Here is a 27,671-nt window from a genome sequence, read left to right as displayed (position 1 = left end):
TCTAGCCCCATCGGTGACCTTGGCCCTCCATCCCTCAGGCCCCCCAGACCGTGGACCTGCCAGCCGTTGCTGGTCACACCCTTACTGCCCGCCGAGGCCTATCTCTGCTCCTGGTGGGCGGTTATTCCCCGGAAAATGGCTTCAACCAGCAGCTGCTTGAGTACCAGCTGGCGACCGGCACCTGGGTGTCAGGAGCCCAGAGCGGGACACCCCCCACAGGTGGGGCTGGGGACCGGGAGGGGACAGCTCCCATGGACCTCCCGGGCATCCAGGCTTCCTGTGGGCTCTCCGTCCACTCCTGTGCTCTGTGGCCACCTGTTTCCCTCTCTTTCCTGCCCCCACGCAGATTCTCAGGACCCCCTCTTGAATGTTCACGTTCTCTGTCTGTCCTTCCCAGACTCCATAATTAAGTGCCCACTCCTGGCCACATGTGGCCACCGTCCCCCGCCCCCAGGCTCTGAGCTCCCTGCTCCTCAGGGTTTCTTCCTCAATCTCACTTCCTTTCTTTGATCGCTGTCCCCTAGACATTCTGGATGCCCTGTCTCCCTCCCGAGAGCCTGGTAGAACTTCCTGCCAGTTGAGGACTCCCTTCTCTTTCCCAGAGTCTCTAGTGATTGTCTGTTCGAACCCAAGTGAGAGGGATGGGTGGAGAGAGGCTCCCAGGCCTCCAGCCTCAGTGGTCACTGAACAGGGGGACCGGGAGGTCAGTGGGATCAGTGGTGTTGTCAGCCCCTCCCCCAGCCTGTCACCCTGCCCCTCACCAGGTCTCTACGGTCACTCCGCCGTCTACCATGAGGCCACCGACTCCCTCTATGTGTTTGGGGGGTTCCGATTCCATGTGGAGCTGGCAGCCCCATCCCCCGAGCTCTACTCCCTGCACTGTCCTGACCGCACCTGGAGCCTGCTGGCCCCTTCTCAGGGGGCAAAGGTCAGGAAAAGAGGCCCAGACCCATGGATGTATGGGGCAGGAGGGAGGGGCCCTCTTTCCCAGCGCCCCAGGGACTGGCTCCATCCCGGATTCCTGCTTCCCCTCCTTTCTGCGTTCCCTAACTAAGCTGATAACCCCACATCTCCCCTGCTTCCATCCCTGATTTAGAGGAGAGAACCTGAGGCCGGGAGGTCAGAGGCATGAGCTCTGCCCAGCTCTGTCCTGACTTGGTGTGGCCCTGGCAGGCCCCTTCCCCGTCCTGGGTTTTTCCACTCATACAAAGCAGGACCGAGGCTCCCTGCTCTTTCTGCCTTCAAGGCCAAGGAGAATGTGTGTAGGAGGGCAGGGAGCCCTGTCTGCACTGGTTAGAGAGGCTGGTGGTTTCAGTCTACACGTTTCCAAGCCCGTCTTGGGGGCAAGGGGCTAGAAGCAAGAGACTTGAGCCTCACCCCCAGGACGCCCCCACTGTCTCTAGGGAGATTGTGTGAGGAATGTGGGTGGCTTATCTCAAGGGGTCTGGGCTAAGTTCCTAGGGAGCAGCCTGGGTCATGGGGGTTCCGGGAACTCAGGAAGGAGATGGTTCTGTGGGCTGCTCTTGCCGGCACAGGAGGTTTTCTGGAGGAAACTCACCTCACCTGAAGGAGGTGAGATTTGATGAGAGTTAGGATTGGGTGGGCTGCGGGGGGCAGGTAGAGAAGTGCAGGGGTGACTGGAGGGCTGAGAGGGAGCAGAGGACAGCTCTGACAGCTGTCCTGCCCGCCCCCCTACCCCGTCTCCCCAACAGCCCCGTCCCCGGCTTTTCCATGCCTCAGCCCTGTTAGGGGACACCATGGTGGTTCTTGGGGGGCGCTCGGACCCTGACGAGTTCAGCAGCGACGTTCTGCTCTACCAAGTCAACTGCAATGCCTGGCTTCTGCCCGACCTCACCCGTAAGTCCCCATTGTGGCTCCCAGGAGGCTGAGGCACATTGAGGAGGAGCCCCATACCCGTCCTGGGACTCCCACTCCTCAGGAGTCACTGGGCCCCTGTAGACCCACTGGCAGAGCTCCCTTCCTTCTATGTTATCTAAACACCAGGAGATGCCCTCCTTCCTTTTTTTTTTTCTTAGAGAAGTTTATTTTTTATTCTGACTGTAAAAGTAACAATGTTCACTGTATATAATTTGTAAAATAGGAAGGAAAAAAACACCCATAATCCCCCTCTCTAGCGACAACCACTATTAGACATGGGGGTGTTTCCTGCCAGTCTTTGCTGTTCATAGGTTAGAAGCGTGCCTGTCACTTGCCTTTTTATTTCAATGTTGTGAGTGACTGTTGTGAGTGTGCTTCTGCGTCTGTCTTCTTTCCTTTTTGCTTCTCTCTCTGATCCTTTGTCTCTTTTTCTGTTTTTGTTAGAGACAGGGTCTCACTCTGTGCCCAGGCTGGAGTGCAGTGATGCTATGTTGGCTCACTGTAGCATCTGCCTTCCAGGCTCAAGCAAGCAATCCTCCCTCCTCAGCCTCCCGAGTAGCTGAGACTACAGCACGCCACCAGGCCTGAATAATTTTTTTTTTTTTGTAGAGACACGTTTTTGCTGTGTTGCCCAGGCTGTTCTTGAACTCCTGGGCCCAAGCAGTCTACCTGCCCCAGCCTCCCAAAGTGCTGGGATTTAATTCCCTTTTTCTCTTAATCTATCTTTTCCACTACTTCATGTCTCTCTCTCTCAATTTTGTTTTTGAGGATTTAAAAAAATTGAGGTGAAAGTCGCATAACATAAAATTAACCATCTTTTTTTTTTTTTTTTGAGATGGAGTCTCGCTCTGTCGCCCACGCTGGAGGGCAGTGGTGCGATCTCGGCTCACAGCAAGCTCCGCCTCCCGGGTTCACACCATTCTCCTGCCTCAGCCTCCTGAGGAGCTGGGAGGTCAAAATTAACCATCTTAATGCATTGGTGGGGCCGGGCACAGTGGTTCATGCCTGTAATCCCAGCACTTTGGGAGGCCGAGGCGGGTGGATCACGAGGTCAGGAGATCGAGACCACCCTGGCTAACACGGTAAAACCCCGTCTCTACTAAAAATACCAAAAAATTAGCCGGGCGTGGTGGCAGTTGCCTGTAGTCCCAGCTACTCAGGAGACTGAGGCAGGAGAATGGCGTGAACCCGGGAGGCGGAGCTTGCAGTGAGCCGAGATCACACCACTGCTCCTCCAGCTCATGACAGAGTGAGACTCCATTCAAAAAAAAAAAAAAAAAAATGCATTGGTGGCCTGGCGCAGTGGCTCTCCCTTTTTTTTTTTTTTTTTGCTTGCTGACTCTCCTCATGTGTTTCCTCTGTTTCTGCTCTTTTTTTTTTTTTTTTTGAGACATGGTCTTGTTCTGTTGCCCAGGCTGGAGTGCAGTGCACTACAGCCTCAACCTCCTGGGCTCAAGTGATCCTTCTACTTTAGCCTTCCAAGCAGCTGGGGCCACAGGTGCATACCACCATGCCCCACTAATTTTTTATTGTTTATAGAGACGAGGTCTTTCTATGTTGCCCAGGCTGGTCTTGAACTCCTGGGCTCAAGCAGTCCTCCCGCCTCAGCCTCCCAAAGTGTTGGGATCAGAGGTGTGAGTCACCACATTTGGCCTTGTTTCTGCTCTCCTTTGACCCTGTGTTTCTCCTCTCTCCCTGCATCCTTCTCTGACTGGCATCAGGGTGTGGGTCTCTTCCTGGAGTCTCCTGCTCTCTCTTTGTCTGAATACCCCATCTTTCCTTAGGCCCGGCCTCTGTGGGACCCCCAGTGGAGGAGTCTGTGGCCCATGCTGTGGCAGCAGTCGGGGGCCGCCTGTACATCTCCGGGGGTTTCGGGGGAGTGGCCCTGGGCCGCCTGCTGGCACTGACCCTGCCCCCTGACCCCTGCCGCCTGCTGTCCTCACCTGAAGCTTGTAACCAGTCTGGGGCCTGCACCTGGTGCCATGGGGCCTGCTTGTCTGGGGATCAGGCCCACAGGTAACCATGGCGACCATGGCAGGCAGTGGGGAGTGGAGCCCTCTGAAGGGGGTCCTGTGCTAGGCCACACCAGGACAGAGGCCTCAGGAGTACACTGTCTGGTTCAGGAAAGGGGTGAATCACCGCAGGCAGGGTGGCCGGGGGAGCTCTGAGTGGGGACACCTGCCTGGGACTGGGGTCTCATGCAAGAATACTTGCTGGAGGAGCTGAGTCTGAGCCGGGCCATAAAAGAACGGTAGAGTGGAGACCATCAGTGATTCAGAAGTGAGGCTGAGATTGGAAGCCGGAGGGGGTCAGCTCAGACAGGGCTTCCCGTGCCTGGCAGAGGCACTGGCTCCATCCAGCTCCGAGACTCCTCAGCTGCGGTTCCGGGAATCCAGACATCCTGGACACTGAAAGTGCTTTCCTAAGCTTAGCACAGACTCACTTGGCTGCCAGTCACCCTCACTGACGTGAGGCTAATAGTGAGCCTTATTTGCCCAGTGGGTGTGTTGTCAGTTACTACAAGAATGTTAATGGTTTGATTACGGGGTGCTCCTTCCCCCAGACCCCACTGGAGGTGTTGTGTAACAGTGGATACACCCACTGCTCTTCTAAAATCCAGAACAGTCTGAAATGTGTGTACCTCTTGGGATTTGGGGTAAGGGATTGTGGACCCCCACTGTGCAGGGCAGGGAGCCATGGAAGAAGGCCTGAGCAGGACAGGGCAGGGATGGACCTAGGCAGTGAGATCCCTGGAGCTGTTGTGAGGGGTAGAGTAACGAGAGGCTGCAGGTGGGGACCAGGTTGGGCAAGGGGCTGCGGGAATGGGGAGGAGGGGATGGTCAGAGAGAAATCCAGGAGGCAGAAGTCTTCGGTGGCTGCATGGGCGGGAGGACCTGTGGTGTGGTCCAGCATCTGCGGTATGGGTGACAGGTGGATGTGGGACCATCTATTACCAAGTAGGGGTAGGGAGAGCCAGGCCCAGGAGGCCTGTGCTGTGTCCTGCTTGGGATGCAGGGTTGGGGACCTGCAGGACAGTGTCTGGGAGGCAGAAGGAGGGGGTCTGGATGGATGTGAGTGAGCCAGGCCTCATTCCCTTTAGACTGGGCTGTGGGGGCTCCCCCTGCTCCCCAATGCCTCGCTCCCCGGAGGAATGTCGACGTCTCCGGACCTGCAGTGAGTGCCTGGCCCGCCATCCTCGGACCCTGCAACCTGGAGATGGAGAGGTGAGTGGTGGGGGAGACGGGGATGAGAAGCAGCAGGTGTAGGGCAGGGAGGTCCTGGTCTCCACTCTGGTCAACTGTCCCACCCACCCCAGGGTCTCAGGAACCACCAAGCTCTCAGCTGGCTCAGGAGGGGTGCTGAGGGCCCCATCCAGCCTGTCTTCCCTTACCAGGCATCCGCTCCCCGCTGTAAGTGGTGTACCAACTGCCCCGAGGGTGCTTGCATTGGACGCAATGGGTCTTGCACCTCTGAGAATGACTGTCGGATCAACCAGCGAGAGGTCTTCTGGGCAGGGAACTGCTCCGAGGCTGCGTGCGGGGCTGCCGACTGCGAGCAGTGCACGCGGGAGGGCAAATGCATGTGGACACGGCAGTTCAAGAGGACGGGTGAGCAGTGGGCCCAGTTCCTGAGAGGGGAGTCTTGGGGCCTGGACTCCTGGGTCTGAGGGAGGAGGGGCTGGGGGCCTGGATTCCTAAGTCTGAGGGAGGGGGGACTGGGCCTTGATTCCTGGGTCTGACGGAGGAGGGGCTGGGGGCCTGGATTCCTGGGTCTGAGGGAGGAGGGACTGGGCCTTGATTCCTGGGTCTGAGGGAGGAGGGGCTGGGCCTGAGCTCCTGGGTCTGAGGGAGGAGGGGCTGAGCTTGTGATCTCCTGGGTCTGAGGTTCTAATCCCCATGCCCCACCCCCAGGGGAGACCCGCCGCATCCTGTCCGTGCAGCCCACCTATGACTGGACCTGTTTCAGCCACTCTCTGCTGAATGTGTCCCCCATGCCGGTGGAATCATCACCCCCACTGCCCTGCCCTACCCCTTGTCACCTCCTACCCAACTGCACCTCCTGCCTGGACTCTAAGGGAGCGGATGGGGGCTGGCAGCACTGTGTCTGGAGCAGCAGCCTGCAGCAGGTACTGTACCCAGCCAGGACTGTGCCAGGCAAGGGCCCGGGCAGGTCTCCCTCCTCTCTGCCCTGGCAGGGACCTTTCTTCCACCATCTCCTCCACCCTCCTCCTTCCATCTCCCTGGCTCTAGCCACAGTCCTGCTTCCTTCTGGTGCCACCATCTCTTTCCTCCCTCGTTGCCTTGTGAGGGTCCCTGCTGTGTCCTCCAGCCATGCTTCTGTGTGTTTCCACTTTCCCAGCCCCCAGCCTCTGCCTCTCCAACTCTTGTCCATGGTATCATGGTCTCCTCATCCTTTCCATGACTTTAAACATTTTTAAATTTAATTTTTATTGTTAATTTTGTTGATATAATTCATAGGTTCACATCCACGACTCTTAATACTTTCCTCTTCAACCTCCCAAACCTTTTCTGTTTCCCTCCTCTCTCTCTCTCTACCGATGGAACTTTTGGTTGTAAGAAAGAGACACTCCCTCGAGCTGGTTTTGTTATAAGGAAGTGGGGGTATTTGATGGACTCTGAGAGTAGGAAGTGTTGATGCTCTGCCGCTCTCAGGCCACATGACCCATAATCTTCTCAGCTGTTCTCTGCACTTCTCCATTGTCTGCTTTCTCTCGGCCTGATTGTCAACACACATGGCCTCAGATGGTGGCCTTGACTCCCAGTATAGATGCCTTCTAATTCCAGAGACCACGTTCATCTCTGTGTTTGTCGGTTAGCTCACATTCTCGAGGAGAAACTCTGACTTAGTGCACGAGCTACATGTCCAGCCTTGGTGTAGTGGGATGTGGCCAGGGAGGGCTAGGGGCATGCCGTTCAAATGTGGCAGGTCGGCCGGGCGTGGTGGCTCAAGCCTGTAATCCCAGCACTTTGGGAGGCCGAGACGGGCGGATCACGAGGTCAGGAGATCGAGACCATCCTGGCTAACACGGTGAAACCCCGTCTCTACTAAAAAATACAAAAAAACTAGCCGGGCGAGGTGGCGGGCGCCTGTAGTCCCAGCTACTCCGGAGGCTGAGGCAGGAGAATGGCGTGAACCCGGGAGGCGGAGCTTGCAGTGAGCTGAGATCCGGCCACTGCACTCCAGCCTGGGTGACAGAGCGAGACTCCGTCTCAAAAAAAAAAAAAAAAAAAAAAAAAAAATGTGGCAGGTCAGATCTAGGCCTCTTCTAGGCTGTGGGGTGGAGAGATCATTCCTGAAGGTGGGTGTGGCCTAGGCAGGCATGTGTGTACCCATGACAGTCCGCCCCTTGGACTGCCCAGCGCATGCTCTCTTGTTTCCAGAAAGTCCATTCCAAAGATGCTTCCGCCTGACATGATTAAACTGTTGCGGTGGCAGACAAAGGCATTCGCACCCCACCCCACTGCCCCCCAGTGGGAGATAAGACACATTCACCTCCCACTGTCCCATGTGGAAGCACTGTCACTCAGCCAGAGTCCACTCCTCATTCATACTTCGATTTTGCAAGACCCACTGGAGGCAAAACTACTCACCGTCCCACAACCCATGAACTAAGTGATCAGTCCAGCCACCCAGACCCTAGTAGACAACAGTGCAGGGGTGCAGGGATGTGGGACACTTGCCATTTTGAGAGGTGGACTAAAGAAACCAACAATGCTTCATGGAAATCCAAGACCAGGAGGGCAGGGTGTGGAGGACCAAGAATCCCACAGACCTTGGCATCCAGTGCTAGGAGCCCTGCCTGGGAGTGGTACATTAGCTCTCACCCGGAGGTAGTTTGCCTTGTGATCAAAAGCTCAGGCTGTGAAGTCAGTGGGGTCTGGGTTTGACTCCAGCTTGGCCACTTCCTGGCTGTTTGACTTTGGATGAGTGACTTCCCCTCTCTGAGACCTCAGGGAGAGTTAGCTAAAATGGGAATCATTTCACTAGATCCTGTCCCCTAGGGAGGTTGTACCATTTAAATGGGGGATAATTTACTTAGAGCATAGAGCAATGCCTGCCATTCAGGAAGGACTAAAAAATGGTTAATGATCATGATCATTGTTATTGTAATGAGCAGTGGTGAGAGGGCCAATCTGGCTGACCCAAGTCCTGCCACTGGGAGGGTTCCCAGTCTCCATTGTATGGGACACACCAAGAGGGTGGCTGCGGGAGTTCCCCATGGGGGCTCTCGATGTGGCCAGAAGGGCAGAAGCCCCTGTGATTTTGGTCTGTGGTAAAGCAGGGGCCTCTTGTCTCCAAGCCTGGGGTTCTACTGGTGGTATGGGTACTCCCCAGATATTATTGAAATTTCCATCATTTATCTTTGTGGGAGCTCTAGGAACCAGAAGGCATACCCACAGTCCTGTGGGCATGCACTGTTCCCCCAGCCTCTTGGTGCCTGCCAGGTTCTCACATGCCTGAAGAGCTGGGATGGCTAAGGAGATTGGGGAGTGGCCAGGAGGGAGGCAAGGGGACGAGGTGGGGCCAGTGAATTGGAGAGCACAGCCTGCTCACAGGGGCCAGACGAGCATAGTGTTGATGGTGTATGTGAATGTGAGAGGGGACTTTTGCCAGACCTTCTATGAAACCTCATAGCTTTAAAGTGCTGGCTTAGCTGGGTGTGGTGGCTCAGGCCTATAATCTCAACACTTCAAGAAGCTGAGACAGATTGATTGCTTGAGGCCAGGAGTTCGAGATCTGCCTGGGCAACATAGCAAAACCCTCATCTCTACAAAAAAAAAAAAATTAGCCAGGTATGGTGGTGTGTGTCTGTAGTCCCAGCTACTTGGGAGGCTGAGGTGGGAGGATCACTTGTGCCTGGGAGGTTGAGGCTGCAGTGAGCCATGATTATGGCACTGCACTCCAGCCTAGGTGACAGAGCGAGACCCCATCTCTAAAACAAAAGAAAACAAAACAAAAAAAATTAGTCTGGGCGCTGTGGCTCACGCCTGTAATCCCAGCACTTTGGGAGGCCAAGGTGGGTGGATCATGAGGTCAGGAGTTCAAGACCAGCCTGACCAATATGGTGAAACCCTGTCTCTACTAAAAATACAGAAATTAGCCAGGCGCGGTGGCACATGCCTGTAATCCCAGCTACTCAGGAGGCTGAGGCAGGAGAGTCGCTTGAACTTGGGTGGCAGAGGTTGCAGTGAGCTGAGATTGTGCCACTGCACTCCAGCCTCGGTGACAGAGTAAAACTCTGTCTACTAAAAAAAAAAAAAAAAAAAGAAGTGTTGGCTTAGATTCCACCACACAAATCAAACATAACAGGTGAGACCTGTTGTGATTTGGCTCAAGGGCTGCCTGATTCTAACCTTCCAGCATTGTTCTTTTTTTCTTTTTTTGGTAACGGAGTCTCGCTCTGTCGCCTAGGCTGTAGTGCAATGGTGCGATCTCAGCTCACTGCAGTCTCCACCTCCCGAGTTCGAGTGATTCTCCTGCCTCAGCCTCCTGAGTAGCTGGGACTACAGGCGCATGCCACCACACCCGGCTAATTTTTGTATTTTTAGTAGAGACCGGGTGTCACCATATTGGCCAGGCTGGGCTCGAACTCCTGGCCTTTTGATCCACCTGCCTTGGCTTCCCAAAGTGCTGGGATTACAGGTGTGAGCCACCGCCTGGCCCAGCATTGTTCTTTTTAATGACTTTGGCCTGTGAGTCTGGGGCAGGCAGCGAAGACACCCTTCTCTGGTCTGCCTCCTTCCTCCCATCCACCCTCCCTCTCTTCAGCAAATTTATCATTGAGCACCTTCTTTCTGCTGGGCGCTTTGCTAGGCTGGGGGGAATGTCAGCAGACGAGCTAGAGTCCTGCTCTCAGAACTTATGTTCATACACCTTTTCCATGAACTCAGGAAATGCAGTGTATGGTGTTGGGCATCTTTGCATTTGGTCACTAGGGAGATCACAGCAGAAAGTGCTATCCAGGACTGAGGATTCAGGGTGCTCTACCCCTCCCAGATTGTCCCACCATCTGCCAACAAGCGTCCTAAATTTAGATCTGGAAGCCCAGCCCAGCAGAGAATTTGCCTCTGGCAGTTCAGCAAGTCTCAGCTCTTTGCAGGCCCCTCAGTGGGCTCAGAGCTCCAGCCACAGCAGTCAGGGTTTTCTATTTTAGGATTCCATGGTTGCTTTGCCTTTTCTTAAGTACTTTCAGGCAGCCAGCCCAGATTAATCTCTTTCCTCTTATACTTCACTTATGGCCCAAGCAATAAATAAAATGCCTGTATTATACACTGAGGTAAGTTCCCAAGAGCCTGAATCTCATTGTGCACATTTTTGGGGTCCTGACATATAAATATGGCTTGTGAGTTGCTACCCACCCCCTAACCAAGGACTCGTCAGCTTCTCAGTGTGGGGTGGGAGAAGCCTTTTTTTTTTTTTTTTTTTGAGACAAGTCTCACAGGCTCCCCAGGCTGGAGGCGCAGTGATACCGATCTCGCTCACTGCAAGCTCTGGCCTCCCGGTTCACTTATTCTCCTGCCCTCAGCCTTCCTGTGTAGCCGGGACTACAGTGGCACCAGCCACCACACCAAGCAATTTTTCTATTTTTAGTAGACACGTGGGTTTCACTGTAGTTAGCCAGGGTGGTCTCGATCTCCCACCTCCTCGGGATCCACTCACTGGACTCCCAGAGTGCTGGGATTACATTTTTCTTTTTTTTTTTTTTGAGACGGAATCTCGGCCTGTCACTTCAGGCTGAGTGCAGGCCAGATCTCAGCTCACTGCAAGCTTCGCCTCCCGGGTTTAGGCCATTCTCCTGCCTCAGCCTCCCGAGTAGCTGGGACTACAGGCGCCCGCCACCTCGCCCGGCTAGTTTTTTGTATTTTTTAGTAGAAACGGGGTTTCACCGTGTTAGCCAGGATGGTCTTGATCTCCTGACCTCGTGATCCGCCCGTCTCGGCCTCCCAAAGTGCTGGGATTACAGGCTTGAGCCACCGCGCCCGGCTGGATTACATTTTTCTAAGAAACTGGTTTGCAACCCTACTCCTGATACTCTTTTCTATCTGTTTCTCGGATCGTTGCCATTGTTCCTTTACCTGGAAGAAACAGAAGCGCTCTTAGTGAGGAGGGGAACTCCCTCCACCAATACAATGGTACCTGTTGGAACCCAGGGTAAAAAGTACAGCAGGGCCTCATGAGGAACTGGAGACAGAGCCTGGACAGCTGCCTTTCCATCTGTCTTTGGGGCACGTGGTTCTCATCTCTGTCTCTTTCTGCAGCCTGCTCTTTTCCTGTCTGTCTGCGTCCTCTTTCTTTGATCATCATTTGCTTATCTAAACAATCCCTTCAACCCAAGTCTACGTGATCTTCCAGTTTATTTTCTTTTTTTGAGACAGGGTCTTACTCTGTTGTCCAGGCTGGAGTGCAGTGGTGCAGTCACGACTCATTGCAGCCTCAACCTCCCGGGCCCAAAAAAATCCTTCCACCTCAGCCCCCCAAGTAGCTGGGTCTATAGGTGTGTGCCACCATGCCCAGCTAATTTTTTATTTTTTGTAGAGATGGTGTCTCACTGTGCTGCCCAGGCTGGTCTGGAACTCTTGGGCTCAAGTGATCCTTCCACTGTAGCCTCGCAAAGTATTGGGATTACAGGTGTGAGCCACTGCGGCCAGGCAACCTTCCAGTTTCAAGATCCTCCCCAGCCCGACTTCCAGCCTTGGGGTGTAGTTACAAATGCTTGAGAGGGAAAACCTGAAGACCCCAGTTAGTGTCCACTTTGCTCTACCTGTCTGTGGCCAGGGAGGGGCGAGACCTCAAAGAGGGTGTGGTCTGGGAAGATACCCAGAATGTGTTTGTTTAACCTTATTTCCCCACCTCTCTCTTCCCTGCATCCCCATCCTCCTCCCCTCCCCATACAGTGTCTGAGCCCTTCCTACCTGCCACTGCGATGTATGGCCGGAGGCTGTGGGCGGCTGCTCCGGGGACCTGAGAGCTGCTCCCTGGGCTGTGCTCAGGCAACCCAGTGTGCCTCGTGCCTGCGGCGCCCCCATTGCGGCTGGTGTGCCTGGAGGGGGCAGGATGGAGGCGGCCGCTGCATGGAGGGTGGACTCAGCGGCCCCCGTGATGGTGAGAGGGCTTTGGACATGGGGGAGAGGGATTGGCCCTTGGCTGGTGTCTGATACAGTGAACATGGGGGTACTGGGCCAGACCCAGAGGTGAGACTCAGAGGAAGCAGGAGGGAGGGCCTAAGCGGCTGGGGCAGGTGGTACAGAGGTCCAGGTAAAACGCTATATCCCTGGTGCTAGGACTGACGTGTGGGCGTCCGGGGGCCTCCTGGGCCTTCCTGTCCTGCCCCCCCGAGGACGAGTGTGCAAACGGGCACCACGACTGCAACGAGACGCAGAATTGCCACGACCAGCCCCATGGCTATGAGTGCAGCTGCAAGACAGGCTACACCATGGACAAGTGAGGCTGCAGGTGGCGCGGGGGCCAGACAGGCTAGGGTGGGAGAGTCTGTGGGAGCAGTAATGGATGAGGCCTAGAGCCAAGCAGGATGGAAGAAAAGAAAGCTTGAGGCATGAAGGCAGTGGGATTGATCCCGGAAGGGTAAGTGTGGTGAGACTGAGCAGGGAAGAATGAGTTTCATAGGGTACTCCAGTGGCCAGGCATAGTGACTCATGCCTGTAATACCAGCACTTTGGGAGGCCAAGGCAGGTGGATCACTTAAGGCCAGGAGTTTGAGACCAGCCCATAGGGAGACCCCATCTCTACAAAAAAAAAAAGAATAGGGTACCCTCAAAAGAGGAGAGGGGTTGTGGGCTACACCTGGAGCGGGTGGTGGGCTAGATCCTGAAGAGGAGATAGCAATGGGACAGAGCAGGGATGAGCAGCCAGTTGAGAAGAGGGTGGGGTAGTGGGTTGGGCGCTAGGCCATGGAGCCATGAGGAGGGTGGCTACCTGCCCTGACCCCCACTTTGCCCCTGCAGTGTGACCGGGCTCTGCCGCCCTGTGTGCGCCCAGGGCTGCGTGAACGGCTCATGCGTGGAGCCCGACCACTGCCGCTGCCACTTTGGCTTTGTGGGCCGCAACTGCTCCACAGAATGCCGCTGCAACCGCCACAGTGAATGTGCTGGTGTTGGGGCGCGCGACCACTGCCTGCTCTGCCGCAACCACACCAAGGTGGGCCTTCTGGGGCCTCAGACCCCTGACCCTGGGACCCAGGCCCTTGCTTGCCTTCTTCCCACACTCAGGCAGCTCACATCTCATTCTGAGCCCTGATAAGCCAGGAATAGATAAGCCAGAGCCTTGTCCCAGGGAGATGTGTGGAGACTTGGGGGATGCTGCCTGGGTTTGGATCCCAGAGGATCTGCCCTGGACTAGTGGACGGAGTGGGAGCTGGGCCAGAAGGACAGGCACGTGGAGGAAGATTTGAGATAATGGAGGGAAGGGCTTTTGAGCTCAGGACTTTGGGCTGCAGGTGTGCAAGGGAAGGCAGGGGCTAAATCCCAGGGAGGCTGGGATTGTCCAAACCAGGTAGCCGAGCCTCTGCTGCCCTCCCATGGGCTCTCAGAACCTGCCCCTGTGCCCCTCACGCCCTCCTACCCCAGGTGACTCTCCAGTCTATCTGACCACCCTGTCCTCGGTTCTCAGGGCAGCCACTGTGAGCAGTGCCTCCCACTGTTTGTGGGTTCAGCTGTCGGGGGCGGGACCTGCCGGCCTTGCCACACCTTCTGTCGTGGAAATAGCCACGTCTGCATCTCCAAGAAGGAGTTCGAAATGGCCAAGGGAGAGCCACAGAAGTACTCACTGGACCCAGAGGAGGTGAAAGAGAGTGGGGTCAGATGCCTGGGTCTGAGGGAGGAGGGGCTGGGGAGCTCCTGGGTCTGAGGGAGGAGGGGGCTGGAGACCTGGACCCTTGGGTCTGAGGGAGGAGGGGCTGGAGGCCTGGATTCCTGGGTCTGAGCATAGAGGCTGGAGTCTTGGACTCCTGGGTCTGAGGGAAGAGGGGCTGGGGCCTGGACTCCTGGGTCTGAGGGAGGAGAGGGTGGGAGCCTGGACTCCTGGGTCTGAGGGAAGGAGTGGGCTGGTCCATGCCTTTCTGTGATCACACTGTCCTTCCTTGGCCAGATTGAAAACTGGGTGACAGAGGGTCCTAGTGAAGACGAGGCCATGTGTGTGAACTGCCAGAATAACAGCTATGGAGAGAAATGCGAGAGCTGCCTGCAGGGCTACTTCCTCCTGGACGGGAAGTGCACCAAGTAAGAGGAACGGGGGTGCCGGAGATCCGGCCCTTCTCACTGGGAGTAACTCTAGAGCCAGACCCCCTCCTTAGTCCTCTGCCCCTAGTCAGGAGAGGATGACATCCCCAGGGAGCGCCCAGGCTAAGTTCGGGGTAGGGAAGGACCTGGAATGTGATGCCACAGCCTACCTCCAAGGCTAGTGCTGAAGTGCAGGCCACAGAGCGGCCCGATCGAGAACAAGATGGGACGGCTGAGGGCAGAGGCCTTGGAACAACCTCCCCTTTCCATCTCCTTCTTTCTGGGTGTTCAGTGAGTGCTGGAGTCTGTGCAACTTGGGTTCCAATCCCAATGGCAATTTAACTGCTTTGTGGCCTTGGGCAAACAGCTTGACCTCTGTGAACCTCAGTTTCCTCTTCTGGCCTGTTGCACAGAGTTGAGCTCACATAGAGGGTGTCCATCCTGGACCGCTGCAGGCCATGGGGGCTCCGTAACCCTCAACTTCTTCCCCAGATGCCAGTGTAACGGCCACGCGGACACATGTAACGAGCAGGATGGGACGGGCTGTCCGTGTCAGAACAACACAGAGACAGGCACATGCCAGGGCAGCTCCCCCAGTGACCGTCGAGACTGCTACAAGGACCAGGTGCGGCTGCAGAAGCGAGTGATAGGCCAAGGGCCTTACACCTTGTAGAGGTCAGGGCTGGGATGAGGTAGCCAGGCTCGGGCAGGACTGACAACATGGTTCTGAATCAGTGGTTTTGGGATCAAGGGCAGCTTGACAGACTGTTCCTGAGCCCCATTCAGTTATAGGCCCTGGGCGGTGATGCTCGGGACCCAGATATGAGCCTCTGGGGGGACTCTCAGACTGGTTGGGAGACAGTCTCCATTACAAGTAGTCACAGCTAAAGGTGGCACATGCCAGAAAATCTATCTCATGGTAGCTGCACCGAAAAAAGAAAATGGGCTGGGCATGGTTGCTCATGCCTGTAATCCCAGAACTTTGGGAGGCTGAGGTGGGAGGATCACTTGAGCCCAGGAGTTCAAGACCAGTCTGGGCCACATAGTGAGACCCCATCTCTGAAAAAAATTTAAAAATTAGCCTGGCATGGTGGTGCACATCTGTGGTCCCAGCTACTTGGGAGGTGGAAGTGGGAGGATTGCTTGAGCCCAGGAGGTGGAGGCTGCAGGTTCTGTCTCAAAAAAAAAAAAAAAAAAAAAGAAAGAAAGAAAGAAAAAAAAAAAAAACAGAAGACAAGAAAATGTATTGACTCTAAGAACTGAGGGTCTGGGGTCTGCCTTCAGGACTGGCTGGATGCAGGTACTCACACAGTGCCATCAGGAGTCTCTCTGCATCTTGACTCTGCTTTCCTCTGCATTGGCTTCATTTTCAGGCAGATTCTTCCCAGTTGGCAGACCCCCTCTGATGAACTGAGACTAGCAGAGATCTCATATCAACTGAGGCTAGCAGAGATCTCATATCGTTTAATACCCAGATTCAAATTCCCCTGGAGTGCATTTCCCTTTTTCTTCTGCACAGAGGCTCCTGGAGCGCCTGCACTGGCCACCTGGGTGGCTGCTATGTTCCAGACTTGCCTCTATAATGTCCCAGGCTCCCTCCTCAGAGTACAGTTCCCGCCACCTCACCCAGCCATCTTCTCTCTCCAGTCCCAGAGGGATGAGAAAGTCCCTTGCTCTCAGTCTCCCTTGCCCATCTATGGAAACATAGTAGCTGCAAAGATGCAACCCCACCCCAAATGGCAACAGTTTTACAAGCCTTACTGACCCCTAACATTTCTATCTTGGGCCAGAATTTCTCCTTTTACATTTTATTTTTTTAATTTGTAATTTAATTTAATGTTTTTGGACACAGAGTCTTGCTCTGTTGCCCAGGCTGGAGTGCAGTGGTGTGATCTTTGCTTGCGGCAACCTCCACTTCCTGGGTTCAAGGGATTTTCCTGCCTCAGCTTCCTGAGTGGCTGGGACTACAGGCATGTGCCACCATGCCTGGCTGATTTTCTACATTTGAGTAGAGATGGGGTTTCACCATGTTGCCCAGGCTAGTCTCAAACTTCTGAGCTCAGGCAATCCGCCCGCCTTGGCCTCCCAAAGTGCTAGGATTACAGACGTGAGTCACCACACCCAGCCCAGAGTTTCTGCCTTCTTGATAAGGGAAAGGCCTATTGGCTTTTACCAGGGAGTCTCAGAGATTAAATCAGACCTCCTCCTCTACCAGGTCTGTTGGCTGCTCAGAAGTAGTAGCTTTTCTTGTTTGTTTGTTTGTTTGTTTGTTTGTTTGTTTTGAGACGGAGTCTCCTTCTGTCACCAGGCTGGAGTGCAGTGGCGTGATCTCGGCTTGCTGCAACCTCCGCCTCCCAGGTTCAAGGGATTTTCCTGCCTCAGCCTTCTGAGTAGCTGGGACTACAGGCGCACCACCACACCTGGCTAATTTTTGTATTTTTAGTAGAGACAGAGTTTCAGCATGTTGACCAGGATGGTCTCAATCTCTTAACCTTATGATCTGCCCACCTTAGCCTTCCAAAGTGCTGGGATCACAGGCGTGAGTCACTGCGCCTGGCCGGTTCTTTTTCTTAATGTATTTATTTTTGAGATAGGGTCTGGCTCTTTCACCCAGGCTGGAGTGCGGTGGTGCGATCTCGGCTCACTGCAACCTCTGCCTCCCCGGTTTCCGTCATTCTCCCACCTCGGCCTCCTGAGTAGCTGGAACTACAAGCATTGCGCTATCATACCTGGCTAATTTTTTTTTTTTAGAGATGGGGTTTTAACCATGTTGCCCAGGCAGTCTTGAACTCCTGAGCTCAAGCAATCCACTCACCTTGGCTTCTCAAAGTGTTGGGATTATAGGCATGACCCACCGTGCCTGGTCAGGCTTTTGGTTTTTTTTTTTGTTTTTTTGTTTTTTTGATACTGGGCTTACTCTGTCACCCAGGCTAGAGTATAATGGTGCAATCATAGTTCACTGCAGCCTTGAACTCCTGAGCTCAGGTGATCCTCCTGCCTCACCCTCCTGAGGAACTGTAACTATAGGCACACACCACCATGCCTGGCTAATTTAAATTTTTTTTTTAAAGATGGGGGTCTTACTGTGTTGCCCAGACTGGTCTCGAACTCCTGGGCACAAGCGGCACTCCTGCCTTAGCCTCCCGAAGCAGTGGGATTACAGGCATGAGTCACTGCGCTTGTTTTCTCTTGGTTCTAATAGTGATTGCAGTAATAATTAGAATACCAGGAGCACCTGCCACAGAGCTGGATGCTGTGCTGTGTAGACAGTGGTGACAGCATAGATGTGAAAGACTTTGCAAGACTGTGCTGGGGCCTCAGTGGGGTACAGACTTAAGAGGAAGACAGATTCAGAGACATCAAATGTCCTAGCTGGGCACAGTGACTCATGCCAGCACTTTGAGAGGCTGAGGCGGGCAGATCACTTGAGGTCAGGAGTTCGAGACCAGCCTGGCCAACATGATGAAACCCCTTCTCTACTAAAAATACAAAAATTAGTTGGGCGTGGTGGCAGGCACCTGTAATCCCAGCTACTCGGGAGGCTGAGGCAGGAGAATCGCTTGAACGTGGGAGGCAGAGGTTGCAGTGAGCCAGGATCACACCACTGCACTCCTGCCTGGGCAACAGAGCAAGACTCTGTCTCAGAAAAAAAGAAAAAAAAAAGAAGTATCATCCCAGATCAGGTGGTCAGTTAGGCTTGGAGCCTGGAGTGACCCTGATCTGATCTCAGAACTTGAGTGGTTTCCACTAAGCCACAGGAATCATAGCCGTTATCCATCCAGCCACACATTCATTCAGCACACAGTCATTGAGCACCTAGTATATGGCAAGCACTGTGTGGGTTGCTGGGGACACAGTAGGGAACAAAGCAGGCAAATATTCTGTTTTTAGGAGTTTGTATTCTCATGGAGGCATCCAGAAATGAACAAACAAGTCAGATGCTCATGTGTTAGGCAGTGATGAGCTCTAAGGAAAGTTAAGTAGAAAGCAGGGGCTAGGGCTGTTGGGGAGTGGGAATGGTAGACACAGGACACAGTGGCCAGGGAAGGCCTAGGTGAGAAGGAGGCTCTTGAGCAAAGACCTGAAGGAGGCAAGGGGGCCCCACAAGCTGGCACGTGAGAGGAGAACCATGCAGGCAGAGGGTCCATCAGTGCAAAGGCCTCGGGGTGGGAGGACCCCTGGCACAGTATAGAAGCATCCAGGCAGGCGGGCGAGGCTGGCTGACCCTGCGCCAAGTGCCATGCACATGATCTCAGCAGTCCTGTGAGCAAGCCATGGCTACTCCCTATGTGCAGAGCTCATGGGTTAAGTCTGTGTGCTCAGGCTCAGTGAGGTTAAGTCACTAGTCCAAGGCCACACAGCTAGCAAGGAGGTAGAGCCGGAATGCAGCAGTGTTCTTTGTTGCTGTGCCTCAGAGTGCCAGAACCCTCAGTATCAGGGTGCTCAGGTCACTAGGGTGACACCAGGGGCAGCAGTGCTGGAGTGTCAGGTCCTGGCAAGGTCTACACTGTGGCAGAGAAGGTCTGGGGGTCACAGGGAAGTGACTGGGGCAGTGGGGGTGAGGCCCAGGGCAAGGCTACTTAGCAGTAGGTATAGAGTATTCGTCACTGCTGCTTGGGGGACAGGCTGGCACCGTGCTCAGCCCTGATGGCCACCACCTCTAACCCTGCCCGCAGTGTGCTAAGTGCCGAGAATCATTCCATGGGAACCCGCTGGGCGGCCAGCAGTGCTACCGCCTCATCTCAGTGGAGCAGGAGTGCTGCCTGGACCCCACGTCGCAGACCAACTGCTTCCATGAGCCCAAGCGCCGGGCACTAGGCCCTGGCCGCACTGTCCTCTTTGGTGTGCAGCCCAAATTCACCAACGTGGACATCCGCCTGACGCTGGACGTGACCTTTGGGGCCGTGGACCTCTATGTCTCCACCTCCTATGACACCTTCGTGGTCCGTGTGGCCCCTGACACTGGCGTCCATACAGTACACATCCAGGCATCCCAACCCCCACCACCTCCGCCACCCCTTGCAGATGGTGGGCCCCGGGGGGCCGGGGATCCAGGAGGAGCAGGAGCCAGCAGTGGACCGGGCGCCCCAGCAGAGCCACGGGTACGGGAGGTGTGGCCGCAGGGCCTGATTACCTACGTGACAGTGACGGAGCCGTCGGCAGTGCTGGTGGTCCACAGTGTGCGGGACCGGCTGGTCATCACCTACCCGCACGAGCACCATGCCCTCAAGTCGAGCCGCTTCTACCTGCTGCTGCTGGGTGTGGGAGACCCAAGTGGGCCCGGCGCCAACGGCTCAGCCGACTCGCAGGGTCTGCTCTTCTTCCGGCAGGACCAGGCCCACATCGACCTGTTTGTCTTCTTCTCCGTCTTCTTCTCCTGCTTCTTCCTCTTCCTCTCACTCTGTGTGCTCCTCTGGAAGGCCAAACAGGCTCTGGATCAGCGGCAGGAGCAACGCCGGCACTTGCAGGAGATGACCAAGATGGCCAGCCGCCCCTTCGCCAAGGTCACTGTCTGCTTCCCACCTGACCCTACTGCCCTGGCCCCCGCCTGGAAGCCAGCTGGGCTCCCACCACCCGCCTTCCGCCGCTCTGAGCCCTTCCTGGCACCCCTGCTGCTGACAGGGGCCAGTGGTCCCTGGGGACCCATGGGAGGGGGCTGCTGCCCGCCAGCCATCCCTGCCACCACTGCTGGGCTGCGAGCTGGGCCCATCACCCTCGAGCCCACAGAAGATGGCATGGCCGGCGTGGCCACCCTGCTGCTCCAGCTGCCTGGCGGGCCCCATGCACCCAACGGCGCCTGCCTGGGGTCAGCCCTCGTCACACTACGGCACAGGCTGCATGAGTACTGTGGGGGCGGCGGGGTTGCTGGGGGCAGTGGGCATGGGGCTGGTGTGGGCCGGAAGGGACTGTTGAGCCAGGACAACCTCACCAGCATGTCCCTCTGACATGCCAAGGGTCCTCATCCACAGCAGCTGGGTCACCCAATGGGGCCGCCCTGGACTTGGGGTCCCTTCACCTGGGGGCCCCTGGACACTGTCTCCTTGGAGACCACTTCCCTCAGGGGTGCCCCGACGGGGCCTCCTTTGTTCTGCATTCAGCAGCTATTTATTGAGTACCTACTCTGTCAGGCACTGTCATAGGCATGAGGCAAAGCAGGAACGGAGAGACGAGGTTCCCTGATCTCATGGTACTTAGGTTCTAGTGAAGGGAGACAATCAGTTCACACGCACACACCCCACATGCACACACACATGAACACTTGCACGTGTGCACACACGAGTAACATGGTTTCAGAGAGGGAGAAGTGCCGTGAGGCCTCCAGAGGACGTGGCAGTGAGGGACGACGGGGTGAAGTCGGCTGGACATTCAGAGAAGCTAGACTGAGAATGCCTGAGAAGAACCAGCCACGGGAAGAGCTTCAGGAAGTGAAGGCAGAGGCCCTGGGGTGGGAGCAGTCTTGTTTTATTGGAAGGACTGGAAAACTGGCAAGTGTGACCCAGATCAAGTGTGAGGAGATGAGACTGGGGACAGGCAGGGACTGGATCACCCAGGGCCTTGTGGACCCCACACAGGGTTTTGGGTTTTATTCTCAGGGCAACGGGAAGCTGTTGGATGGTTTGATGAAGGGGAGTGACAGGATCTGATGTACCTATTTCAGAATTTAAGAGGGCTGGGTGCGGTGGCTCATGCCTATAATCCCAGCACTTTGGGAGGCCAAGGCGGGCTGATCACAAGGTCAGGAGTTTGAGACCAGCCTGGCCAATATGGTGAAACCCCGTGTCTACTAAAAATACAAAAATTAGCTGGGCGTGGTGGCGCACACCTGTAGTCCCAGCTACTTGGGAGGCTGAGGCAGGAGAATTGCTTGAACCTGGGAGGCAGAGGTTGCAGTGCACTCAGATTGCGCCACTGTACTCCAACCTCGGCGACGGAGCGAGACTCCATCTAAAAAAATTTAAGAGGTCACTTAGTTGTGCTGTGGAGAATGGACTGGAGGGACAAGAGGGGCAGCAGGGATGGTGGACTGGAATAGGGTGGTGGCAATGAGTGAGTCCCGCTCAGATGCGGGATGTGTGTGGAAGAATATAATGATGGTGTGGACGTCAGGGTGAGGGAGGAGACAAATCCACGATGACCCCTAGCTTTGTGGCCTGAACTGTGGATGGCTGAGGGGGTCGTTAATTGAATGGGGGAGAGTGGGGCTTGTGAGGAAGATCAGAGTCTGGTTCTTGACATGAGATGCCCTTCAGACATCTCTTCACTCAGGTCCAACTAGGGATACAGAAACAGTGAATATTTCAACAGCAGAAATTGAGTAGGGGGATTGGTAGTGCTGGCGAGGGAAGTGGCTGGGAAGAGACAGATGGCATCATGAGACAGCCCAGAGGTGAGCAGGATCCCCAGGCTGCAGGGACAAAGCTCAGCAGTGGTGTTACCTCACCGGGACCAGGGTCACGCAGCGAGTGCTGGAACAACAGAGGCGTGTTCAGGGGGAGCCTCAGAGGGGACAAAACCTTTGCCTGAGATCCCACCCCAGGTGGGCATGGGGGACACTGAGGTTGGGGATGAAAATGCTGGTACCGTCACTGCACAGCCCTGTTCCAGACAGTGCTATCTGGAAGATTTCTGGGCTCTCCTGAGGGGCCACGCCACACCTGAGCCACCTCCTTGGACTCCTGTTCTCTACCCCTTGAGGACCTCCCTCCCTTTGACCCTAGCTGTCTTCTTGAACTTGGGACTCTCCTTTCCCAAGACTTCCATCACTAGCTCCTGGAGAAACTGGACTCTGCATCTTCCCTTCACGTGGAGCCTCAGTGTGAGAGGCCCTGCCAATGCATGCATGTCAGAGGTGGCTGGGACCACATCGGAAGAAGAGGGGAGCGACGAAAATAACAAATAAAAAGTATGGGCAAGACCCAGGTGTCTGAGTGCATCTGCACATGTCTCAGGAGGGCTGGGTCTCAACTCTGATGCAGCCCCGAACACTGAATAACTTGGATAATTGCCCTTATGATGGTACCACTTCCAAGCTGGGATGGCTTTGTTCCTGACTGCCCCTCCTAAAGGCGGAAGGGGGAAGGGTCTGCCACAACAGAAGCATAATAAATACCAATAAACAGCTCTTGTTTCCCAGAAGGGATGCGCCGAGGGGAGACGTGGGCAGTGGCTTTTGACCCTTCCCTAGATCTTCCTCAGGGAGACCCCAGTTTGGCTCAGGAGGGGAAATAGGCTGCCTTGGTCCCAGCTACGGCTTTTTGTTGTTGTTTTGCTTTTTGAGCGGACAGAGTCTCACTCTGTTGCCCAGGCTAGTGTGCAGTGGTGTGATCTTGGCTCACTGCAACCTCCATATCCCAGGTTCAAGTGATTTGTGTGCCTCAGCCTCCCAAGTAGCTGGGATTACAGGCATGCACCACCATGCCTGGCTAATTTTTTTATATCTTTAGAGGAGACAAGGTTCACCGTGTTGGCCAGGCTGGTCTCAAACTCCTGACCTCAAGTGATCCGCCTACCTTGGCTCCCAAAGTGCTGGGATTACAGGCATGAGCCACCGTGCTTGGCCTTGGTTTTTTGTTTGTTTGTTTGTTTTTGACACAGGGTGTCTCTTTTTCTGTGACACAGGCTGGAGTGAAGTGGTGCAATCATTGCTCACTGAAGCCTCAGCTTCCTGGACTCAGGCGATCCCCCCACTTCAGCCTCCCAAGTAGCTGAAACTACAGACGTGTACCACCTCACCCAGCTAATTTTTGTAATTTTGGTAGAGATGAGGTTTCACCATGTTGCCCAGGCTGGTCTTGAATTCTGGAGCTCAAGTGATCCTCTCCCACCTTGGCCTCCCAAAGTGTTGGGATTATAGGTGTGAGCCACCATGCCTAACTCAGGCACAGATTTTATTCCAGGCCCTGATAGAAGGGTTCAAACCAGACAGGGCCGAGAATGAAATGAGACCCTAGAACAATGAGCTTTCTCTACTTTGATGAGAGTCATAGCCGAAACTGAAAGCATTGTGAGAGCTGCTTTACCTGGTATGCACGTGGGCAAACAAAAGCCCTGATTCCTCCCAGGTGGGAGCTGGAGATCCCTCCATCAGCCTCAGCAGTGTAGGCATCTTGCTGGGTGTGTTAAACAATGTAATCTTTTCTGCACAACCCCGCTCCTAAGTGCAAGCTGGTTGCTTCATCAGGTGCTCAGCAGAGGAGGACGATGTGTTGGACTCAGAGGGTGTGTGAATCTCCGTTATGGGCCAGGAATAACACGGTATTTTCTTTTTTCTTTTTTTTTTCGGAGATGATCTTGCTTTATCACTCAAGCTGGAGTGCAATGATGTGATCTTGGCGCACTGTAGCTTCAACCTCCTGAGAAGACGATTTGCACCATGACTGGGCCTTTTCTCTGGGATGCATAGCCACGCTCCCTGACTCTCACAAATGCCCTATGGTACGTGTTCCTCCCTCCATGTCAGCCCTCCACTATCACTTCTGCCTGCACATACCTGAGTGCAAGTGGCGTATGTTGAGGCGGGAGAGAGTCTGGGCATGGAAAGCTGGATGCCTGAGTTCTAGGCTATGTGTGGCTCCCAACCCCTTGGGGATTTCAGGGATAGAGGGAATATTTTACTGAGAGCCTACAGCCCTCCAGACACTGTGCTGGGTGCTTGATGTGAGTCTTAATCTTCCCGTCATCACTGGGAGGTGCTGGCTTGGTTTTCCATTTTGCCCATTCAAAAGCTCTGTTGCCTAAGAACTCAGGGCTAATTAAGAGACGAGCCACTCACAAGCCTGTCTCCGTTGCCCCACACATTACCTCCAAAGTTGCTTCCCTTTTCTAAGCCAGTGTCTTCTGATTGCCTACAATGGGCCCCGCATTGTGCTGGGAGCTGGGGACAGAGTAGTGAACAAGGTCTCTGCCCTCATGGAGCTGATAAGCCAGTGTGGTGCCCAATAAAAAGTAAATGATGCTGCATGCTGGAAAGTGATAGAAAAGGTAGTGAGAGAGCAGGGGGTTGGCACTGCTTTTTTTTTCTTCTTTTTTTGAGACGGAGTTTTGCTGTTGTTGCCCAGGCTGAAGTACAATGGCGCGGTCTCTGCCTCCCGGGCTCAAATGATTCTCCTGCCTCAGCCTCCCAAGTAGCTGGGATTACAGGTGCCTGTCACCATGCCTGGCTAATTGTTGTATTTTTAGTAGAGACAGGGTTTTACTATGTTGGCCAGGCTGGTCGTGAACTCCTGACCTCAAGAGATTCACCCACCACGGCCTCCCAAAGTGCTGGGATTACAGGCTTGAGTCACCGTGCCTGGCCTGGGACTTGCTATTTAACATAGGTGGGATGGGAAGGCCTCTCTCATAAGACGACACATGAGCAACAATGAGGGAGTGAGCCAGAGGGACATCTGAGGGAGGAGCATTCCAGGCTGAGGGAACAGCCAGTGCAAAGGCCCTGAGGTTGGAGTGTGCCTGACATTTCAGAGAAACAAGACTCATGTGGTTGGCGCAGAGAGGGAATAAGGGGAGATAGGCAGACAAGGTCACAGAGGGAACAAGAGCCATATCCTGCAGGTCCCTGCACCACGGTGAGGACTCAAGCTTCCACTCTGCCAGGGATGGCACCATGGGAGGATTCTGAGCCTGGGAGGAATGGGCTCTGATGTAGGTGTTCACAGGATTCCCCTGGGAGGAAGAGGCTAAAGGGGTAGAAGAGGGTGGGAAGCCCAGTGAGGAAGCCCCTGCGTCCGTATTGAAGAGGAGAGTGGCTGGAACAAGGTCGGGATAGCAGAGCAGGGAGAAGTGGTGAGATTCTGGATATATTCTGAAGGGAGAACCAGCAGCATTTGTTGACAGATTGGACACTGGGTGAGAGAGAAAGTGACTGAGCAACAGAACGGGTAGAGTTTGCTGTTTCTTGGCATGGCAAAGACTAGGCGGTTTGGGGATTGGGGTACCTCAGCAGTTAGGTTTTATATATGTTAGATTTGAGATGGTTCTTAGATATCCCGAGGGAAGATGTCACTCAATGAGTGGATACAGCTCCAGAGAAAGAGAGAGAGAGAGAATAGCAAATAATAGTAATATATTAATATTAGAATAGGCCGGGCATGGTGGCTCATGCCTGTAATCCCAGCACTTTGGGAGGCTGAGGCAGGCGGATCATGAGGTCAGGAGATCGAGAGCATCCTGGCTAACACGGTGAAACCCCATCTCTACTAAAAATACAAAAACATTAGCCGGGCGAGGTGGCGGGCGCCTGTAGTCCCAGCTACTCGGGAGGCTGAGGCAGGAGAATGGCATGAACCGGGGAGGCAGAGCTTGCAGTGAGCTGAGATCGTGCCACTGCACTCCAGCCTGAGCAAGACTCTGCCTCAAAAAAAAAAAAAAAAAAAAAAATTAGAATATTTGCTATATTATACATATTATAATAACAATGATTTTGGCCAGGTGTGGTGGCTTGCCCCTGTAATCCCAGCACTTTGATAGGCCAAGATAGGCGGATTGCTTGAGGTCAGGAGTTTGAGACCAGCCTGGGCAACATGGTGAAACACTGTCTTTACTAAAAATAGAAAAATTAGCCAGGCACGGTGGCACACGCTTGCAATCCCAGCTACTTGTGGGGCTGAGACACGAGAATTGCTTGAACCCAGGAGGTGGAGGTTGCAGTGAGCTGAGATGGTGCCACTGCACTCCAGTTTGGGTGACAGAACGAGATTGTCTTAAGAAAACAAAAAACAATGATTTTGTTTTGTTTTGAGACAGGGTCTTTCTCTGTTACCTGGGCTGGAGTGCAGTGGCGTGATCACAGTTCACTGCAGCGTTGACTTTCTGAACTCAAGCGATCCTCCTACCATAGCCTCCAGAGTAGTTGGAACTATAGGTGTGAGCCACATGCCCAGCTAACTTTTTTTTTTTTTGAGACGGAGTCTCGCTCTGTCGCCCAGGCTAGAGTGCAGTGGCGTGATCTCGGCTCACTGTAAGCTCCACCTCCTGGGTTCACGCCATTTTCTTGCCTCAGCCTCCTGAGTAGCTGGGACTACAGGCGCCCACCACCACGCCCCGCTAATTTTTTGTATTTTTAGTAGAGACGGAGTTTCACTGTGTTAGCCAGGATGGTCTCGATCTGCTGACCTCGTGATCCGCCCGCCTCAGCCTCCCAAAGTGCTGGGATTACAGGCGTAAACCACCAAGCCCAGCCTTGCCCAGCTAATTTTAAGAAATTTTTTCTTTTTCTTATTTTTTTCTTAGACAGGGTCTCATCCTGTGAGCTCATTGCAGCCTTCACCTTCTGGGCTCAAGTGATCATCCTGTCTTAGCCTCTCAATTAGCTGGGACTTCAGGTGCACGTCACCATGCCCAGCTAATTTATTTATTTATTGATTGAGAAGGAGTCTTGCTCTGTCATCCAGGCTGGAGTGTTGTGGTGCAATCTCGGCTCACTGCAAATTCTGCCTCCCGAGTTCAAGTGATTTTCCTGCCTCAGCCTCCTGAGTGCTGGGATTACAGGCACCCACCACCATGCCTGGCTAATTTTTGTTTTTTTTAGTAGAGACGGGGTTTTGCCATGTTGGCCAGGCTGGTCTTGCACTCCTGACCTTAGGTGATCCAACTGCCTCTGCCTCCCAAAATACTGGGATTACAGGCATGAGCCAGCACGCCCAGCCTCATGCCTGGTTAATTTTTGTGTATTTTTTGTAGACACAGTTTTGCCATGTTGCCCAGGCTGGTCTCGAATTCCTGGGCTCAAGCGATCCTCCTGCCTCAGCCTCCCAAAGTGCTGGGATTACAGGCGTGACTGCTCCTGGCTCAAAAATTTTTCGTAGAGATGTCTTGCTGTGTTGCCCAGGCTGGTCTCCAAATCCTGGCCTGAAGTGATACTCCTGCCTCAGCCATCCCAAAGCATTGAGATTAGAGGCAGGAGCCACCACATCCAGCCCACAGTGATTTGAGTTCACATTTTGGCCTTTCCCCCTATTCCATCTCTTGTTCTCACAATAGCCATATGACATGCTAGGGATTGTTAGCCCCAGAGGGGGAATCAGGTTCAGAAAGGTTTATGAATTCACTAAGATAACACAGCTAAATGTTGAGGAGTCAAGATGAGATCCCAGGTCTGTCCAATTTTGAGACCTGAACATTTTTTGATCTGCTGTTGGTTGCTTTTGCAGGAAAGAGCATTGATTGAAGTAGACAGTTCCTAAAAATTCCTTTTTAGGCCAGGCGCGGTGGCTCATGTCTGTAATCCCAGCACTTTGGGAGGCCACGGTGGGAGGATCACCTGAGGTCAGGAGTTCAAGACCAGCCTGACCAACATGGAGAAACCTCCTCTCTACCAAAAATGCAAAATTAGCTGGGGATGGTGGCGCATGCCTGTAATCCCAACTACTTGGGAGTCTGAGGCAGGAGAATCATTTTGAACCCAGGAGGCTGAGGTTGTGGTGAGCTAAGATCACGCCCCATTGCACTCCAGCCTGGGCGCATAAGAGCTTAAAATTACGCCCAAAAAAAAAAAAAAAAAAAAAGAAGAAGAAGAAGAAGAAGGAGGAGCCGGGC

At 54.2% G+C, this 27,671-nt stretch overlaps 1 protein-coding gene and 1 long non-coding RNA gene across 5 annotated transcripts in view; both read left to right on the top strand.

Annotated features, from left to right (window-relative positions):
- The window catches only part of MEGF8 (multiple EGF like domains 8), a 52,078-nt gene extending 31,176 nt beyond the window's left edge, over window positions 1-20,902 (top strand). For 3 of the 4 annotated variants that reach the window (XM_021930355.2, XM_009194619.4, XM_021930356.2), the window contains 14 exons: window positions 39-219; window positions 765-928; window positions 1,713-1,857; window positions 3,663-3,894; window positions 4,979-5,102; window positions 5,273-5,486; window positions 5,790-6,004; window positions 11,796-12,003; window positions 12,183-12,342; window positions 12,864-13,056; window positions 13,528-13,698; window positions 14,005-14,135; window positions 14,628-14,760; window positions 18,812-20,902. In XM_021930355.2, coding sequence (XP_021786047.2) covers window positions 39-219; window positions 765-928; window positions 1,713-1,857; window positions 3,663-3,894; window positions 4,979-5,102; window positions 5,273-5,486; window positions 5,790-6,004; window positions 11,796-12,003; window positions 12,183-12,342; window positions 12,864-13,056; window positions 13,528-13,698; window positions 14,005-14,135; window positions 14,628-14,760; window positions 18,812-20,080 — 3,540 coding nt within the window. In that variant the 3' untranslated portion in view covers window positions 20,081-20,902. The remainder of the gene's footprint in view (window positions 1-38; window positions 220-764; window positions 929-1,712; window positions 1,858-3,662; window positions 3,895-4,978; window positions 5,103-5,272; window positions 5,487-5,789; window positions 6,005-11,795; window positions 12,004-12,182; window positions 12,343-12,863; window positions 13,057-13,527; window positions 13,699-14,004; window positions 14,136-14,627; window positions 14,761-18,811) is intronic. The other variant, XM_009194620.4, reaches the window with a different exon arrangement.
- Window positions 20,903-22,914: 2,012 nt separating this feature from the next.
- Window positions 22,915-27,671, top strand: part of LOC103880109 — a 28,857-nt gene continuing 24,100 nt past the window's right edge. The window contains exon 1 of the long non-coding RNA XR_640993.3: window positions 22,915-23,570. This is a non-coding gene — a long non-coding RNA (uncharacterized LOC103880109). The remainder of the gene's footprint in view (window positions 23,571-27,671) is intronic.

This window comes from Papio anubis, chromosome 20 (genome assembly GCF_008728515.1).
Source record: "Papio anubis isolate 15944 chromosome 20, Panubis1.0, whole genome shotgun sequence".
NCBI lineage: Eukaryota > Metazoa > Chordata > Mammalia > Primates > Cercopithecidae > Papio > Papio anubis.
Note: the sequence above shows the minus strand (reverse complement) of the source record. Positions and strands in the feature narration are given on the sequence as shown.